At 71.0% G+C, this 17,021-nt stretch overlaps 2 protein-coding genes and 1 long non-coding RNA gene across 3 annotated transcripts; all 3 read right to left on the reverse strand.

The window, feature by feature from the left end:
- Positions 1-96: 96 nt before the first annotated feature.
- On the reverse strand, positions 97-4,939 carry LOC311445916 (uncharacterized protein; the record flags this gene model as incomplete). Its single annotated transcript, XM_084538506.1, has 13 exons — positions 97-228; positions 731-850; positions 935-1,087; positions 1,198-1,347; positions 1,568-1,717; positions 1,798-1,941; positions 2,039-2,188; positions 2,363-2,530; positions 2,808-2,957; positions 3,325-3,540; positions 3,637-3,786; positions 4,048-4,182; positions 4,861-4,939. The coding sequence occupies 13 exons, from the start codon at positions 4,937-4,939 to the stop codon at positions 218-220; spliced, it is 1,776 nt and encodes a 591-aa protein (XP_084394632.1). The 3' UTR covers positions 97-217.
- Positions 4,940-6,195: 1,256 nt separating this feature from the next.
- Positions 6,196-7,106, reverse strand: LOC311445853. The gene is made up of 3 exons (XR_014698653.1): positions 7,003-7,106; positions 6,545-6,685; positions 6,196-6,333 (listed from the first exon to the last, which is right to left on the reverse strand). It is a non-coding gene; the product is annotated as an uncharacterized lncRNA (long non-coding RNA).
- Positions 7,107-8,986: 1,880 nt separating this feature from the next.
- LOC311445729 (WAP four-disulfide core domain protein 2-like) lies at positions 8,987-11,217 on the reverse strand. The gene is made up of 4 exons (XM_084538112.1): positions 10,866-11,217; positions 10,485-10,619; positions 9,278-9,430; positions 8,987-9,189 (listed from the first exon to the last, which is right to left on the reverse strand). The coding sequence occupies exons 1-3, from the start codon at positions 11,059-11,061 to the stop codon at positions 9,279-9,281; spliced, it is 483 nt and encodes a 160-aa protein (XP_084394238.1). The 5' UTR covers positions 11,062-11,217; the 3' UTR covers positions 8,987-9,189; position 9,278.
- Between the last annotated feature and the right edge of the window lie 5,804 nt (positions 11,218-17,021).

A 17,021-nucleotide genomic window follows, 5' to 3' on the forward strand; every position in this document is an offset into this window, starting at 1 on the left:
AGAGCCCCAGCCCGTGCCCCTCCGTGGCAATGCAGGGGCTGTGCTGGGGGCTGCCCCGGGCCAGGCCTGCAACGCGGAGACGTGGAAGCAGCCGGAGATGGTGAGCACGTGCTTTATTGCTGGCAGCAGCAAGAAGGGGACAGGCCAGTTTGGGGCTGTGGCCGCCCAGTGTCCCGGAACAACGGCACCCTCCTGCCATGGAGCTGCTGCTCTCCCGTTACGCAGCATCTGGAGGGGAGGATGTGTTTTGGGGAGCCCTGAGGCTGCAGGGGCGAGCCAGGGTCATGGCCGAGCACTGCCAGAACCGGTGGGGTCTGGGCATGGCCAAGAGAGCTCCCTCCTGCTCCACGTCCATTTGGTTCCCCAGGCCCCAAAGGAGTGCTCCAGCCCGGAGCTGGCTCTTGCTGCCCCCACGGTGACACTGAGCAGGGCCCCCCAGGGCTGTGGCCCTTTCTGCCTCCCCCCAGGGGCCGATGGCCCGCTGTGCCTCCTGGTGACGGCACCTGCACCGCAGCCTCCTCACTGTCAGCAACCCGCGTGCAGACACGGCCGCAGCCCTTGCTGCAGCACTTGTGGCCCCAGGGACACTCCTCGGCAAAGCTGCACAGGTCCAAGCACGTCCCACCTCCCCTGGGGATGGGGCACGCTCCCACCCTCCCTGCAGGGCAGAGCGCCTTGGGCTCTGTGGGGCACGGCACTGCGGCCCCCAGGGGTGCCAGCTAGCACCCACCTCCAGGGACGTCCCTGCAGACACGGCCGCAGCCGGTGCTGGTGCACCTCTGCCCCTGGGGGCACTGCAGGTGGGTGTCACACTCCTGCACGCACTGCCCGGGGGCTCCGTCCCGGCTCTCTGCGGGCACAGCCGCCTGCGGTCACCCCCAGCTGGCTGCAGGGCCGGTGTCTCGCTGCCCAGCACCAGAATGCTCCCCGCTACCTGCGGGCACGGCCACGGCCACGCACGCCCAGGCGCAGCCGGTGCTGCAGCACTTCTCGTCCCGCCGGCAGGCGCTGTCGTCCAGGCACTGGCTCCCGGGCCTGCGCCGAGGGTCCCAGCATGGCTCAGCCCGGGGGCACTCCCCGGGGTGCTCTGCGGGAGGGGGCAGGGTGAGGGCAGCCCCCCCAGCTCCAGCGTTGCTCACGCTGCTGCCCCGTGCCCTGTGCCCGGTGCGGAGCCGGGTCCTGGCTGCTCGTGGTTACCCCTGGCAGGGCGCGTGCAGCGCATGGCGCAGCCGTCGAAGCAGCACTTCTCCTGCCGGGGACAGTCCCTGTCGTGGCCACAGGTGTCCTCCTCCGTGCATGGCTCCGGTGCCTGCCGTGGCCTCACCTTTGGGCACTGGCCAGGTTTGTCTGAAAGAGAGGTGGGAAGGGGGCAGCGGAGCTACGGGAAGCTCTCCCATGGGGAGCGGGCTGTGGACATCACTGTCCCAGCCCCGTGGGGCCACTCCAATGGCCGCAGCCCCGCGCACCGTGCCCTGAAGAGGTCTGAGCTGGGCCCAGGCTCCCCGCATGCTGCAGGAGGCTGGGCAGAGCCTGGGCCCCGCACCCGGCCCCGTGGCCGTCCCCTCACCTCGTTCAGGAGCCAGGCAGACCCGGCCACATCGGCGGCTGCTGCAGCACTTCTCGTCCCCCGGGCACTGCCCGTCCTCTGCACAGGGGGCCTGGCACGGGGTCCTGGTCCGCGGCACCACCTCGGTCAGGGGGCAGATCCCCGGCTTCTCTGGAAGGCAGGAGGCAGAGCGGCTGGGGGGGGCCTGGGGGCTGTGATGGGGGCCCAGCAGGGTGCCTGGCGGCTCCAACCTCGGGCTGGGCGCAGGCACACGGAGTCACAGCCGCGCAGGCAGCACTTCTCCTCGCCGGGGCAGTCGGCGTCTCGCTGGCACCATTCCCTGCAGTCGTAGCTGGGGAACAGCCCCGCGCTGGCTGGGCAGAAGCCGGCCTTCCCTGCAGGGTGAGGAACGGGCTGGCAGCGGCATGGGGTCCCATCCCATCCCATCCCATCCCATCCCATCCCATCCCATCCCATCCCATCCCGTCTCACTGGCCGGGGCTGGGGGCAGGCACTGGTGCCCACAGCTGCTGTTGCAGCACTTCTGTGAGCCGGGGCAGTCGCTGTCACCTCCGCATTCCTCCTGGCACGGCCCCGGCAGCACCGCCAGCCCCGCTGGGCACTCCCCGGGTTTGGGTTTCTCTGGTGGAGCAGAGTGGGTGTGAGGCTTCGGCACCCCTGGGTGCTGGCGGGACACAACCCACTGCCCTGCTGTGCCCAGGGTTCTCCGGCCACACACCGCCGTCCGCCCTGTCCCATCCTGCAGCCCCCAGCCCCACCATGCCCCATGCAGCCTGGGGCTCCCCAGCCCCTCACCGTGTCCCAGGCACGCCTGGTGGCACGCTGCCCACGTCCTGAAGTTGTTGGGGTTGCCCCCGCAGCCGCCGTAGGGGAACGTCCCGCAGCGCCCGGAGGTGACGTTGTAGAAGAAGCGCAGCTCGCGGCCACCGCACGGTCCCGGTGTGGCAGGGAGGTGGCACGTGTCTGCGGCACCGCACCCTGAGCCCTGCCCGGGACCCCCGGGGCAGTGCTGGGAAACCTGCCTGTGCCAGACCCTCCCCGGGCCGTGCCCTGGACCCCTCCTCGTGCCTCATCCCAGCCCCCCCCAGCTGCTCCCTCCTGGTGCTGGGGGCCATGGGCAGGGGGCTGCCAGCGGGGTGCGGGGAGCTGCGGGGATGGGGCAGGGACAGGGATGGGGCTGGGGGCCAAAAGGGGCCAAAACTTCTGCAGCAGGACGCTGGGGGCTGTGCGGGCGATGTACCTTCTGCAGGAGGGGTGCAGCGGAGCCGGCACCCATGGGGGCAGCACTTGTGCCAGCCGGGGCACAGCGAGTCGTTGGTGCACAGGGGGGGCTCCAGGCGGAGGCAGTGTGTGAAGTCCTGGGGGCACGTCCCCGGCTTCTGTGGCTCCCCTGCGGCAGCACAGGGGGTGTTGGGGCAGCGCTGGGCTGGCTGCAGCCCCCTCAACCCCGCTCTGCTGTGGGGCAGGCGCTGGGTCCCCTCCATGGGGGACTGGGGAGGGGAGCACAGCCCGGGGGGGGGCTGCAAGGGCTCTGCTGCAGCTCAGCCTCTGGGGGGTGGCAGCCGAGCTCAGGAGAGGCTCTGCATGGGCTCCATGTAGTGGGGCCCCCCAGGTGATGGTGAGGGACATCCCTGAGCACCCCAACCCCCCCTCTCTGCTGCCTCTCCTTCCCACGGGACAGCCCCCATCGGCAGGGGCTCTGAGCCACCCACGCTGCACGAGGGGGCCGGGGACCCCCAGCACTCCCCCCTTGTCACCTCGGTGCGTCTCCTCCGCCTGGCTGAGACTCCAGTCCACCTCCCCGGGGGGGGGAAAATTGCTGCTGCCGCTCCCCAGCGGCGTCACGCAGCCGAGGCCGCAGCCGGTGAAGCAGCATTTCTGCTCCGGGGGGCACCCTCTGTCATCGCTGCAGGCGTTGGGGCACCGCACGCGGCGGGGTCCAGCCAGAAACCGGGGGCAGGCACCGGGGTGGGCTGGGGAGCGGGGCAGCCTCAGCAGGGGGGGGTCTAGGTGACACCGACCCCCCCGGCTGGCTGCGGAGCCGGGCACCGTGCCGGCCCTGCCTGTACCTGGCAGCGCCGCGGTGCACCGCTGGTGGCAGCCCACGGTGCAGCACTTCTCATCGGCTCCGCACTCGCTGTCGTTGGCACAGCTCCGGTGGCACCGCGCCGCCCCCGCCGCCCCCGCTGCCCCTCGCCCCGGGCAGTACCCGGGGTGCACTGCTGGGGAGCAGGGGCGTCAGCTTGGGGCCACGTGCGGCCACCCCGTGCCGTCCCGTGCCCACCCGCCGAGGTGCTGCCGGCCGTGGGGCAGGGCAGGGATGGGGAGGGGGCGGCAGCCTGGTTTCCTCCACAGCACCGGGGACTGGGAGAGCTGGGGAGGGTCCCCCAGGAGCCCCCCATGCTGCGGTGAAGCCTCCCCGCGATGTGGTCATGCCCCCGTGCCCCAGCCGTGGTCGGTGTGCGGGGGGTTGGCGGTACCTTTGCTGGGGGTGGTGCAGGCTCTCACAGCCCCATCACGGCAGCACTTCTCGGCCCCAGGGCAGGACTCGTCCGCCAGGCAGAACACCCACAGGGCCTCCCCCGTGGCCCCCCCTGGGCACGCGCCTTCCTTGGCTGCAGCGGGGCAGGACAGAGCCCGGTTCACCCCTCAGAGAGGGAACCTGCCCCCCCCAGGCAGTGCCCCTGCGCCCCAGGCTGCCGGGTGCTGGGGCACGGCCACGGGCTCGGGGCACCCTGCGCTCCCCTTGGCTGTGCCGGGAAAGCCCCTGCCCTTGGCCGCGGCTGCCCACGCCTGTGCAGGGCTCCTGCCCGCTGTGCCGGGGGCTGCCTCGGGAGCAGCAGTTTTTGCAAACATCCCTCGCCCGCTCCTGGCAGCGCTGCGCTGTTTGGGTTGCAAACAGAGACGCTGCTGGGAGGGTTTCACTGCAAACAGCAGCTGCTCGGCCCAAACAAAGGAAACCTCCCATTGTCCTGGCGGAGGCGTCAGGAGAGCGCTGCAGCTGGGCTGCTCTGCCCCGGCTTCGTCCCACGCAGGGCAGGACGGGGGCACCCGGGGGGGCTGCGTCCACCGCGTGCTACCTGCAGGGCTCCCCAAGGCAGCGGGGCCATGGGGTGGGCTCTGCAGCAACCTGGGCACAGGGACCCCCTCCCCGCGCTGTCGGGATGAGGGCTCACGGCAGCACGAGGCAAGGAGGGACCCAGGGGGCAGGGGGCAAGGGGAGTCAGGGTGCGAGGAGCCAGCCCTGGGCTGCCCCTGCCCGGCCGCTGCTGGGTTTGCCCCTGGGCACTCACCTCCCTCCTGCCCTGCTGCGGCGCCTGGCTCTGCCCCGAGGACGAGGAGGCCCAGGAGGAGGCAGAGCCCCGGGCTCATGGTGCTGCCAGGGGCGTGCGAGTGCCGGGCACTGGCTCAGGGCTGGGTTTAACGTCTGTGGCCGGGCTGCTGGGGTGCAGGGTGGCTGCCCCGGGGAGGAGGGAGGCTCCCAGAACCCGGGCGCCCCGCCAGCCGGGACGGCTTATCTCCGGCCACGCCACGCTTTGGGGTCGGGATGACCCCAGGGACAGGACGGGGACAGGACCCGGGTGCCCGAGGTCGTGCGGGTGCTGCCCCACGGCGCAGTGCCCTGTCCTGCCGCAGCCCTGCCTGGGGCTCCCGCAGCCCCCCTTGACCCTCACCCCCCTCGGCAGTGGGGGCAGCCGGGGGCTCTGCTGGCTCAGCCCCTGCAGTATTGCCCCACAGCCCGGCTCTGCCTCCCTGCACGGAGCTGCTCGGGGCCGGGGGAGCCCTGGGGAGCCCGGGGAGGTGTCAGGATGATGGGTTGGGCTGGGACAGGGGGGAGCAGGGTCTGCGGGGCCCCGGCACGTGGGGGCTGCTCCCTGCCCTCTCTCCATGCCGGGCGCTTCGTCTGCCCTGCCTGCATTTCCAACCAGGCTTTCACACTCCGGGATGCAAATGAACCTTGGTGCAAGGAATCTGAGTCAACAGGTTTCGGGCACTCCTGTCCCTGACTGCTGGGATGGCCACGATGTGTCCTGGGACCCGCTGGGACGGTCACGGCGGGATGGGGGTGCCCGGGAGGTGCCCACTTAGGAGTGGAGCCTCTCCCTCCCCTGCAGCTGCTGGAGCTGGGCACCCAGCATGGCACCTGCCTGCACCCCCTGCCTGCACCCCCTGCCTGCACCCCCCTGCCTGCACCGTGCCCCCCCAGCAAACCACGGGGACGGCCAGCAGCCAGGCTGCCAGGAGCTGCTTTATTTGGTCTCGGTGCTTCCAAGCAGAGCGGGGGCACCTGCACCCCGCACGGGCTGGGCAGGCGCAGCAGGAGCAGGACGCGGGGCTTCGCCTCGCACCTCTGGCTCCTCACGGAGATGCGATGGCACGGGCTGGGAACGGCCCCAAAATGCCAGCTCCCGGTGCCGCCCTCCCCGGCCAGGGCTAGGCTGTGCCTGGAAGGGACGCACACAGCGGTCAGTGCAGGATGAGCGCCCCTGAACCCAGTGCAGGGGGAGCACGCTGCCTCCCCTCAGCCCCCCCAGGCTGGATCTCTGCAGCCCGGCCCCCGCACGGTGCCGGGCTGCTGGGGCCGCGCCGTGCCTGCGGGCAGGGTTTGGGGCTGCCCTTACCCTGCAGCGGGGGGACGCACGCCCGGCCGCAGTCCCGCAGGCAGCACTTGTGTTTGGGGGGGCAGTCCTCGTCCTGCAGGCACAGCGTGAGGCACTCGCCTGCTCCGTCACCGGCGGCTGCGGGGGGGCAGAGCCCCGGCCGGGCTGGGCGCACGCAGAGGGAGCGGGTGAGGGGGCTGCCCTGCACAACGGGGTGAGCCCCTCGCCCCCAGGAGGGGCAGGGTGAGGGGCAGGGTGAGGGGCAGCTCCCAGAGCGCCGGGAGGGCGAAAGGGGAGCAGGAAGGGGGTCAGCGTGGCGGGGGACAGGATGGGGACGTGGTGGGGTCTTGCCCCCCCGCGGCACTGGCGGCTTTACCCTCGGTGGGCGCTTTGCAGACGTGGCCGCAGCCGGTGGAGCAGCATTTCCTCGCCCCGGGGCAGTCGCCATCGGTGTCGCACAGCTCCTGGCAGGGCCCCAGGGAGCCCCGCAGCACCACGGGGCACGCACCGGGCTTTGCTGCAAGACAGCGGCCCCGAGCACCGTGGCTCAGCCGTGCCCATGATGGGGCCACGGCCTCGGGGTCCATCCAGCCCCCCCATCCTGCCCCCCATCCCGAGCCCGGTGCCAGCCCTGCCCTCTGCTGTCCCGTGGGTCTGCTCCTGGGGGGCACGGAGGGTCGGGGCCGTACCCGGGCAGAGGTACCGCCGGGGTACACTGCGGTGCTGGGGAGGAGCCGCGCACCCCCTGCCCGCAACCGGGGGGCTGCAGGGCCTGCGGGGGGGTGCACAGGTGTGCACGGAGCATTCACACAAAGCAGGGGGTCTGGGGGGTACCTGTGTGCGGGGAGGTGCAGGCCAGGCCGCAGCCGGAGAAGCAGCACTTGTGGTCCCCGGGGCAGTCCCTGTCGTCAGCGCAGCGGCTGGGGCACGGTGCCACGCCGCGCCGCGCTCGCTTCCGAGGGCAGAGGCCGGGTTTGGCTGCAGGGGGGCAGAGGCTCAGGGAGCAGCTTGGAGCCCGCTGCCCCCCCAGTACCCCTGTGTCCCACACAGCGATGGGGGGCTGTGGCCCCCAGGCTCGGGCAGGGATGGCTCCAGTCGCCACCATCCATCCCCCTGCCCGCGGTGTCCCCGGGGGCCGAGGGGCCGGTGCCTCACCTGGCTGTGCGGGCAGGCAGCGGGCGCAGCAGCTGTGGGTGCAGCACTTCTCCGCAGGGCCGCAGGCGGTGTCGTTGCTGCAGCTCGCCCCGCAGCTCGCCCCGCTGGGGCCGGCACGGGGGCAGTAGCCTGGGCTCTCTGCGGGGGGAGACGCTCGGTGCACGGCGTGCCGGGGAGCGGGGCTCATCCTGGGCACCCCACCAGCTCCTGAAGCTGGCAGCCCCCCGCACCCCATCCCTCGTGTCTGGCCGTACCTGTGGCGGGGAGGAGGCAGGCGCGGACGTCCCCGCGGCGGCAGCACTTCTCGGCCCCGGGGCAGCTGTGGTCGGAGAGGCAGTACAGCCTGCTGGGGCGCAGGGGGCTGCTCCCCGCTGCCGGGCACTCGCCCGCTTTGCCCGGGACCGGCGGGGTGGCAGGCAGCCGGCGGCCCCGCGGGGCACGGCGCGGCAGGGGGCCAGCAGTGGGGGCAGCGCCATGGTCCCCTGCTCGGGGCTGCTGGGCTGGGGAGGGGGGAAGCTCCACGCACAGGGCCAGGAGCACCAGCACCAGGGTGCCGGCGCCTGGCATCATGCTGCCGCGGGGAGCCGTGCCGCTGCGCCCCGCCAGCCGGGATTTAAACCCTGCTGGGTGGGGGCTGGCCGAGCTGCTCCGTCCCGTGGCGGTGCGGTGCTGGGACCGTGGGAGCGCCGGGTGGGAACAACCTGGCCTGGGGGAGATCCCAGGGCAGTGCCGGGCTCCTGGCCTGCAGCCGGCGCATCCTCCGTGCGCCCTTTCCAGGTCACTGGTGACCCGCGAGCAGCCGGGCTGGGGGGTGTGGGAGGCGCTCCCCAAACCCTGCTCCCTGCAGAGCCCCAGCGTGGGAACGGGACATGGGAGAGCTGGGGGAGGCTGTGCCTGCTGTCCCCACGGTGCCCACCTGATCCTGGGGGGCTGTTTGGGCTGGTCTGGGGGCTCCTCAGCTCCTGCTGGCTCTGGGAGCTGGAGCAGGGTGGCCGTGAGAGGGGCAGGGAGCCAGGGCTCCTGCGGGGAGCCTTGACGTGCACGGGAGAGCTGGGCAGGAGCAGAAGGGACCAGGTCTGAGCAGGCTGGGGAGGGATGGGGCAGGGGCAGGGGCAGCACAAGAGCAGGGTCAGGCAGGGATGGGGCAGGGATGTGTGGGGTTCCCTGCCCGTGGCTCCTTTGGGCTCCTGCCATGGGCAGAGTCCTGCTGCAGGGCTGGGAGCGCGTGGAGCAGGCCTGGGGGATGCTCGTGCCATTGTGAGCACCAGCAGCACCCGGGTCCCCCTGCCACACATTCCCACCTCCCCAAGCCACCGCAGTGCAGAGATTAGCTCTGCTCCGCTGCACCTCATGGCCCTGTCTGAGCACGTCTGCTAACAGCCGGGGGGGGTGTCAGAGGGGCTGGGGCTGGGGGCAGCCCTGGGCAGGGGCACAGGATGGGGACCCTTGGAGAAATGGGGCCTGGGTTGGCCCAGAGCCCTGGGCTGCCGGAACAGTGCTGGCTTGGGGTGGGCGACTGGCTGCTGAGACCCCTCCAGAGGCCACCTCTGCCAGGAGCCAGCAGCAGCTGTGCCGATTCGGGCACATTCGGGCAGGATGAGGCCAGGAGCAGTGGAGCTGCTGCCTGGCCAGGAGCGCAGCAGGATGGAGACGCGGCCACGAGTGCAGCAGGGAGAGGCTGCTTTATTGGTCAGGGCACGGGGGGCTGCGGCGCGCCCCGAGCCGGGCCCCAGGGAGGAAGCTGAGGCCGAAGGCTCTGAGCTGGGAGCCCAGCCAGGGGGCAGGAGGGCGCGGGGGGCCTGGACGTGCGGGCATCGCGTCGGGCAGCAGCTTCCCTGTGGCTGGGCTGGCAGCAGGAGGCTGTGCCTGCAAAGGGAGCAGAGGGCTGTCAGGGGGACGGGGGAGCGGGTCCCGTGCCACAGGAGCCCCGGGGCCGGGCGGGTGCCCGACTGACCTCAGTAGTGGGGAGTCACGCAGGAGACCTTGCCGCAGCCGTTCCTGCAGCACTTCAGGCTCCCGGGGCAGTTGGAGTCCGTCTTGCACTGGTTAGCGCAGAGCCCCAGCATGGGGATCCCTGGCTTCACGGGTGGGCAGGTGCCGGGCTTCTCTGCAACGGGAAGGGCGCAGCGTGAGACCCAGCGGCCACGGCAGCAGGGGCAGGGCTGGGGCTGCAGCTCCCGGAGCCACGGGCACGGCCCCAACCCTGCCCGCTGGCACCTGCAGCAGGGGGACCCCAGCACGGGCTGAGGGCTCTCCCCCAGCCCGCAGCTCTGCCCCTTGGTGCTGCTGCCAGCCTGGGACCCCTGGGGACGCACAGAGTCGCCCCCCAGTGTGGCGGGCCCCACACTCAGCCCTGTACTCAGGGGTGCACGGCTGGCACAGAGCATGGAGCCACGGCACGGGGCCCCGGCGGTGCCACAGTCCCACTGTCCCCTGCTTTTGCCACAGAGAGCCCCAGCCAGGCTCTCATGGTGCATGGCCTCAGCGGGGGCACGTGTCCCACGGGCAGCCTGCCCCATGTGGGGCTCCTGCCGTGCCGCCCCCTGCCCGCTGCTGCCTGCTGCAGGCTCCCAGCTCCGCACGGCGCTGTCCTGTGCTGCGGCACGGCTCAGCCAGCTCTGTCCCTGCAGAAGGCGATGGAGGTGCCACAGCCCCTGGTTCATGTCCGAGCGCTCACATCACATCATCATCATCACATCACATCACATCACACCCCAGCTCCTGTGTCCGTCTGCCCAGGCTGCTCTCGGGCACGGTGAGCGCACCCCAGCAGGTGGCTGCAGGGCCCTGCCTGGTGCAGGGCTGGGGATGGTGCCGCTGGGAGACGCTCCCCAGGCTCAGGGTCGGGAGGTGGAATAGTGCAACGTCCTGGGCTGACGTGGCTGAGCAGCCAGCGGTCCCCGAGGGGTGCGAGGGGGAGCGGGCACAGGCTCCCCTGCCCTCTGCACCAGCCCCGCACAGCCGGGGCAGGGGGTGCGCTGTGCCAGGCGGCCGCCCCGCCGGAGCACACCCTGACCCCGCAGGGCCCCGCAGCCGTGCTGCAGCCAGACACAACGGGAGCCAAGGCCCCACGCTGCTGCCAGGCCCTGGGAGCCCCGGTGCTGTCAGCTGCCGGGAGCAGGGCTTGCAGCAGCCCCGGGGCCAGGGCGGGGGACCGTTACCGTCGGGCTCCAGGCAGGCCGTGCCACAGGCCGCCGGGCAGCACTTGAGGGTGCTCTCGCAGTCGCCATCGGACTGGCACCCCACTGTGCAGTTGGCTTCCTCTGTCGCTGGGTCCGGGCACACGCCGGCTTTCGCTGAAAGGCAAAGGCACACGGTGTGGGTGGGCACGGGGCTGCTGGCCCTGCAGCGGGGCGAGGGCTGCCGGCTGGAGGAGGGAGATGCTGCTTCCAGCCCCTGGGCTGGCGCCAGGGATGCTGCTGAGCACGGCCCTGCCGGGCGCTGGCTGGGGTCTCTGGCTCTGGCCCCCATCTCCAGCAGGCCCTGGGGCTGGGAGCGATGCCGGCTGCTCGCTCGGGGCCGGGCCGGGCGCTCATACTCACTCGTGACATTCTGGGCGGATGCTGGCGGCAGCTCTGCCCAGAGAACCAGGAGCCCTGCGAGGACGAGCACGCTGCTGGCCTTGGGCATGGTGCAGGGGAGCCGGCTCTGCGCGTGCAGGGCCACCCCGCTGGGCTTTAAGCTCCTCTCCAGGTGGGGCCGGCCAGGCGGGAGGGGACTGCCTTCCGGGTGGCTCATAAGGAACTGGCCTGGCCAGGCTCCCCCTTCGAGCCGTTGCACAATCCCCAAGTATCAGGTATCTGCTCGCTCCTGGCTGCCGACCAGGAAGTGGAAGCCTCGAGCAGAGCAGGCGTCTGGCAGAAAACTTGCCCGGCAGGAACAGCCGCCAAGCGCCACCGCTGCATCGCCCGCTGCGGCACACGGGGAGCCCCCGGCCACCCCCGGCCCCAGTCCTGGGGGTGCTGAGCGGTGGTGACCCCGCTCCGGGGTGGTGCTGGTCCTGCAGCATGTGGCTGGGCTGTGCTGGTAGCGGCAGCAGGCATTGGGCACGCGGTGCCCATGCTCCAACCCGTCCCATCAGCGCCCCAGCAGCAGCCGCACGCTCGGGTGCAGCCCCCGGCTGGGCTGCTGCTGCCCTGCGGCACGGAGGAGCTGGCAGCGTGCTCGGGGCTGCGGCTCTGCTGCCCCTGCAGCCCCCCCGGCTGCTGCTCCAGCCTCTTGTTTTTGCACAGCTTTTCACTACTTGACTGAAGAGCCCTTCAGGCTGCCCTGCACCTCCTCGGGAAGGCGCCCGGCACGCGGGGCTCGCTCGTGCCCCTCCTGCAGCTCCCTGCCACCCCAGTGCAGTCCTGTCCTGCAGCTCCCCGCTGCGCCCATGGCCTCCTGCAGCCCCGGGGAGTCAGCCTGGCCTGGCGGCAGCACCGCTGAGGGTGGCAGGGAGCGAGCCCCCCGTGTGCACGGTGCTGCAGGCACAGTGCTGCAGGGGCTGAGCAGCCCCAGGCCCCTCTTCCGCACACCTCCTGCAGCCCACACGCCGGCTGTCGGCACTCCTGGGCAGCCAGCAGTGCCGGGCAGCACCAAGCCAGGCTCTATCTGAGCAGTCCCAGTGAGCCAAGCCACTGCAATCACCCCGCGTGGCTGCCCGGCCCTCATCAGTGTTTGCTGCTCAGCCACTTTGTGGTCACCTCCGAGTGCTGCCGGCAGTGGGTTTAATTCCCTCGGGGTCCGGCACTGTGCTGGGGGCCCCAGGGACCCTCAGACCCTTTGCTCACAGCTTCCAGTTTGGGCTCAGAGCGTTTGGCTCAGTCACGGGTACGACGTGAGGGCCCCTGCACGGTGCCAGTGCTGCCTGGCTGCAGGGCTGGGGCTGTGCTGCTCTGCCAGGGGGGCACCCGGAGCCTCCCCGGCCCTGTCCTGGGTACAGCCCCAGGCTCGGCCTCTCCACAGGGTGGGGGGTGAGTGGGGTCCTCCTGCAGGGATGTGCCCTCAGCACCGGATCCGCACCATGGGCAGCCCCAGCTCTGGGCTGGAGCATCCTGGAGCCCCGTGCAGGCGCAGGGCCGTGAGGGCTCAGGTGGTCCCTGCTGCAAGGTCACGAGCTGTTTGTCTCGACCAGTGTCTGTTTCCAAGTAATTTAACCCCACAGTCAACAATGCGGCAAGGTGTGGAGCTACAGTAAATCAGTAACTGTTTGCGTTTGCCTGCGGTCCCCTCCCCAGCGTGGGTGTTTATGCAGTAACAGGAGCCGGTGCTGACACCGGTGCCACGCTGCCCACGGGACGCTCGCTGCCTTGCAGCGGGGGCAGCCCTGGGGCACGGCAGGGACAGGGCCACGGCCGTCAGCCTGTGTCCATCAGCCTGCACCCTCCGGGCTCTCACCGCACAGTGCCATGAGCTGGGGAGCGGGCAGGCTTTTGAGGAGGGCTCTGGCCACCGAAGGGGGGTTCGGTGCTGGGGTTTGGGCAGGGCGGGCGGCTGCAGCCGGGCAATGAGGCTGGAGGTGTTCCTGCAGCGCCTGCAGCCCGGCCCTGCTGGGGATGCGCTGCAGGGAACGGCTCTGAGCCGGTGCTCCCGGCCCCGGGCAGACTGCAGGGGGGAAACAAAGAGCTCCCCGGGCAGAGGCGGCCTTGTTGCAGCCGCTGGCTCCTGCACCAGGGGCACGGCGCTCCGGAGGCCGGGGCAGGACGGGGAGGGGTAGTTCAGGGATGTGAGCATTGCCCCCGACACCAAGCAGAGGGAGCAGCGTGTCCCTGCCCTGCACTGCGCAGGGACAAAGCCCAGCAGACCCAAAACTGACCCTCCTGGGGCTGGGCACAGCGGGGCCGGGCAGGGGCAGGGCGCTGCTGCAGGTCCAGTGCTGCCCACCCAGCAGCTCCAGGGCCCCACTGCTATCCACGCTGCTGCACCTGTGCTGGAGCTGCCAGCAGCGCCTGCCTTTGAGGTTTATCACCCTGTTCAGTTGGCTGATCCTATAATTGCTCTTATCGTTCCCTTTGGCTCGTAAAGTCTGCGGAGCGCAGGATTTCCCGGGTACTGGTGGTGAGCGAGGTGGAGCTGGAGGGCTGCGAACGTGCAGATGCCAGCAGACAAGCTGCAGCACAGCAGCCACCTCCGTGGAGGACAGGAGCAGGCGGGAGCCCAGAAATGCGCTTGTGGCAGGGGACAAGGAAGAAACCGCGGAGGGAGCCGTGGGGAGCAGGGCGAGGTGCCTGCAGGGCTGCCTGGAGGCGATACCTTGACCCCCGCGGGACTCTGCGGAGCGCCCGCTCCGGCTGGATCTGCCTGCAGCCAGCAGCAGCAGCTGGAGAGGGGCTGAGCGTGCTGCTGTCGGGCTGGGCGGCAGGGCCAGCAGCTGCGCTGGCTCCAGCCCACGCAGTCGGCATCGTTTTCCGGGAGATAGAAATACTTTGGCTCCCACCGCCCACGCAGCACATTTGGGGTGCTGCCGTCCTTGCCCCGGCTCTGCCAGGAGCTTCCTCGACAGAGGCTGAGGACAGCCCCGATGGTTCAGGGGGCTCCTGAGGCTCTGGCAGTGAGCCCTGTGCCGAGGCACGTCCCGGGCAGGATCCTGGCTGAGGGCTCAGAGGCAGCAGCCCTGCACCCCAACCAGCACACGGCGTTTCCCACAGCAGCGGGTGGCAGCGCCCTCGGTGCAGACCCCACCACACGCCGTGCCCAAGCCCTTGGGTGACCACAGCCGCTCTGCGGGTGGCAGGGAAGGTGCCCAGGTCACGTCTCCTCCCTTGTGGGAGCATGGCGAATGATTAAATGGGAGCATTGCTGCACCAAGCAGGGTGCCCCAGGGTGGGCAGGGGCACGGCGTGGCCGCACGGCAGCTGCTTGGCTTCCCCACACCAACACAGGGGGACAGGGCGAAATGCAGACACCCCTTCCTCTGGGCTCTGGCCTGGACCTTCCTTAGTGGAGGACAGCTGCATTCACGGGGATGCCTGGGGAATTCTCTGCCCCTCTGTCCCACCATCGAGGTTCACCCAGGGGCAGGAGGGCTCCCTCGGTGCTCCCACGGTCACCAAGCCCTCCTCGCCCCTGTGCTGCCCGCACGGCACAGATCTTGGTGGCCCCCTCAGGGCTGCGGAGCCCGCAGGCAGTGCCTGGCCCCAGCCTGTCGCGGGCTCTGCACCGCCACGATGGTGCTACCTGCTCGCCCAGCCCTCAGCCTGGTGTGGGAGCCCAGCCTGTGCCAGCCCCGCTCTGCGGCACCCCGAGGACCCCCGCACTCACCCATGTACTCGGTGGCTGTGGCAGCCGGCTGCAGCTGCGCGCACAGGGCAAGGACACCCAGGAGCAAAATGCTGGTGGCTTTCATGGTGCTCCCCGAGGACGCCGACGGCTGGCGCGGGTCAGCAGGGGTTTATACCTGCGCGGGGTTGGGGAGGGGCTGCCACGCACATAACCTTTGGGTACTGAACCTCTCAGTGCGTTCCACAGCTGTGCCCGAGGCAGCAGCAGGTCTGCGTCGTGCTATTACCTGAGAAATCATTTACTATGGCCCCATCCCATCCCCAGCAGCCAGGCTGCAGCCAGGGTGGGGACACGAGCACCCAACAGGCATCCTGCCCTGGGGGGGAAACATGGGCCATGAGCCAGGGCCCTGGGAAGCCTGGATGGAGGGGCTGGAGCTCTCCAGCTTGGAGAAGAGGTGACAGAGGGGACAGGAGGGCAGCCGACAAAGAGCAGTCTCCTCGCCAGAGCTGTGGGACTCATCACTGCAGATGTCAAACGTTGCCCAGGTCTGGAAAGAGATGAGACAAGTTGATGGGGCAGGGACCTGCTGTGGGACTGTAGAAGGACACGCGCCCCGAGGTGGTGGCCATGGTGGCTGCAAGGCACAGGGGTGTTTTGGGACAGAGCAGCTGGGGGTCTGCCCCGGGCTGTGCCCACCCTGCAGAACCAGTGCCTGCGTGCCCCAGCCTGGTCCTTTTCCCCCATCCAGCCGCATCCACCTGCGGAGCCACGGGTGACCGGCTCCTCATTGCTGAGCATGGCCCCAGGGGGAGGACAGCGTGGGAAGCCGGTGTGACGTGCGAGGCTGGGAGCACCCACTCACCCTGTGCCATGCACCCTGTGCACCATTCCTGCGCGGGGACAGGCAGCTGGGTGCCGTCACGCCGGCGGGCTGGGCGCGGGCAGCGGCAGGGCCACGTCCCAGCAGACGGCGCGGCTGGGTGCTGCGGCGGGGTCACCACTGGGGCTGCCGCTCACCGGGCCGTGCTTGGGGACGGGAGGAGTGGGGCAGGCAGGGAGGCTCGCGGGTGCCAAGGCGGATGCCGGCTGCAGGGGCTGCCCCAGGGCTCGTACTGCTGCCTCCAGACACCTGCGACTGGGAGGGGACGCCTGAGATTAACGGCGCAGGGAGATTACAGGGAGCCCGGCGCAGCCAAGCGTGCAAAGGGTGAGCAGCACCGAGGACGAGGTGTGCTCCATGCCTGCTGGGCCCTGCGGCAATGCGGCTGCTGTCTCTGGTGGGAGATGCTGCCGAGGGTGCGCAGACCCACGCAGGAACCCCATGTCCCTGCCTGCGACCTTCGTGTCCCTGCCAGGCACTGCACGTGGTGCCACAGCCGATCCGCCCCCAGGCTCCTCTTGCTGGTGGTGGCAGGGCTTGCCTGCGGGCAGAGGCACTTGGCTCACTGGGCTCGGCAAACAGGAGCCACACAGGGGCTGGGAAATGAGGTGCACGCACCGAGAGCAGTGCCCCCAGCAAGGCAGTGCACGGGGCTGCAGGTGGCACCTGCGGCTGCAGGGCTGGGTGCAGGTTTGGGGGCGCAGATTTGGGGGTGCAGCTGGGCGGGTGGGGCTGCAGCGAGGCGCTGGGGGGCAGCCTGAGGCTGCGGAGGATGGAGAGGGGCAGGACCTGGCTATGGCCAGGTGCACAGGGCTCTGGTGGAAGGGGCTTGTTCCCTGCCCCAGGTGTGCCTGAGGAGCGGTGCTGGGCACGGGGAGCGAGGCCTCGGCTGGGGACCAGGTGCGTGGGGTGGGGGGGGAACCGCTCCCTGCCTGGGCTCTTCGCAGCCCACCTGAGAAGAGGCATCTTTGTGCTGGGGCCGAGGTGATCTCTGCTGTCTACCGGGAGGGTTACACCTTCCCGATCGTATTTCCCTGCTGGGAAATTCCTGTTTGCGTCACGCAGGCTCCGAGCAGCCAAATGCGCTCGTTGCTGGAGGGACCGGGTCTGGCACAAAGGGAACCCGGAGCAAGGACCCCGCGGCCGGCAGCGCAGCCCCAGCCCCGTCCCTGCGCACAGCCCCGCTCCGCACCGCGCTGCCTCCGGGGGCTGCGGGGCCGGGGCCGCCGTTCCCGGGGCGGTGCGGGGCGTGCGGCTACCGGGGGCGCTTCGCAGCGTGCCCGAGCCCCGCAGCTCGCAGTGCCGGGAGGCTCCTGCGGCTCCCCCGGGCCGTGGGGCACCCCCGCTGCCCTGCCCCGTGCCCCGGCCATGCCGTGCCTTGCCGTGCCGTGCCGAGCCGTGCCTTGCCGTGCCCCCGGGGCTGTTCGCCCGCGCCCCGCTGTGCAGCCGCCAGGTGAGGCTGTTGCTCCGCCAAAGCGGGCGCGGGGGCGGCGGGGGCGCTGCTCGGCTCTGCCCGCCCGTGCTGGGCCGTGCCACGGGCTGCGTCCCGGGCCGGGCTGGGCCGAGGCGTGCCCCGTGCAGGGCCGTGCCCCGTGTCCCTTGTTCCGTGCCC

Source organism: Aythya ferina (genome assembly GCF_964211825.1).
Source record: "Aythya ferina genome assembly, chromosome: 16".
Taxonomy (NCBI): Eukaryota; Metazoa; Chordata; class Aves; order Anseriformes; family Anatidae; genus Aythya; species Aythya ferina.

Excerpts from the sequence above, each read along its gene's own strand:
- LOC311445729 (XM_084538112.1), bottom strand. The coding sequence starts at position 11,061 with ATGAGCCACCCGGAAGGCAGTCCCCTCCCGCCTGGCCGGCCCCACCTG. Across the intron at positions 10,620-10,865 it reads ATCCGCCCAGAATGTCACGA|CGAAAGCCGGCGTGTGCCCG; the intron begins GTGAGTATGAGC and ends TTTGCCTTTCAG. Across the intron at positions 9,431-10,484 it reads GGCCTGCCTGGAGCCCGACG|AGAAGCCCGGCACCTGCCCA; the intron begins GTAACGGTCCCC and ends TTCCCGTTGCAG.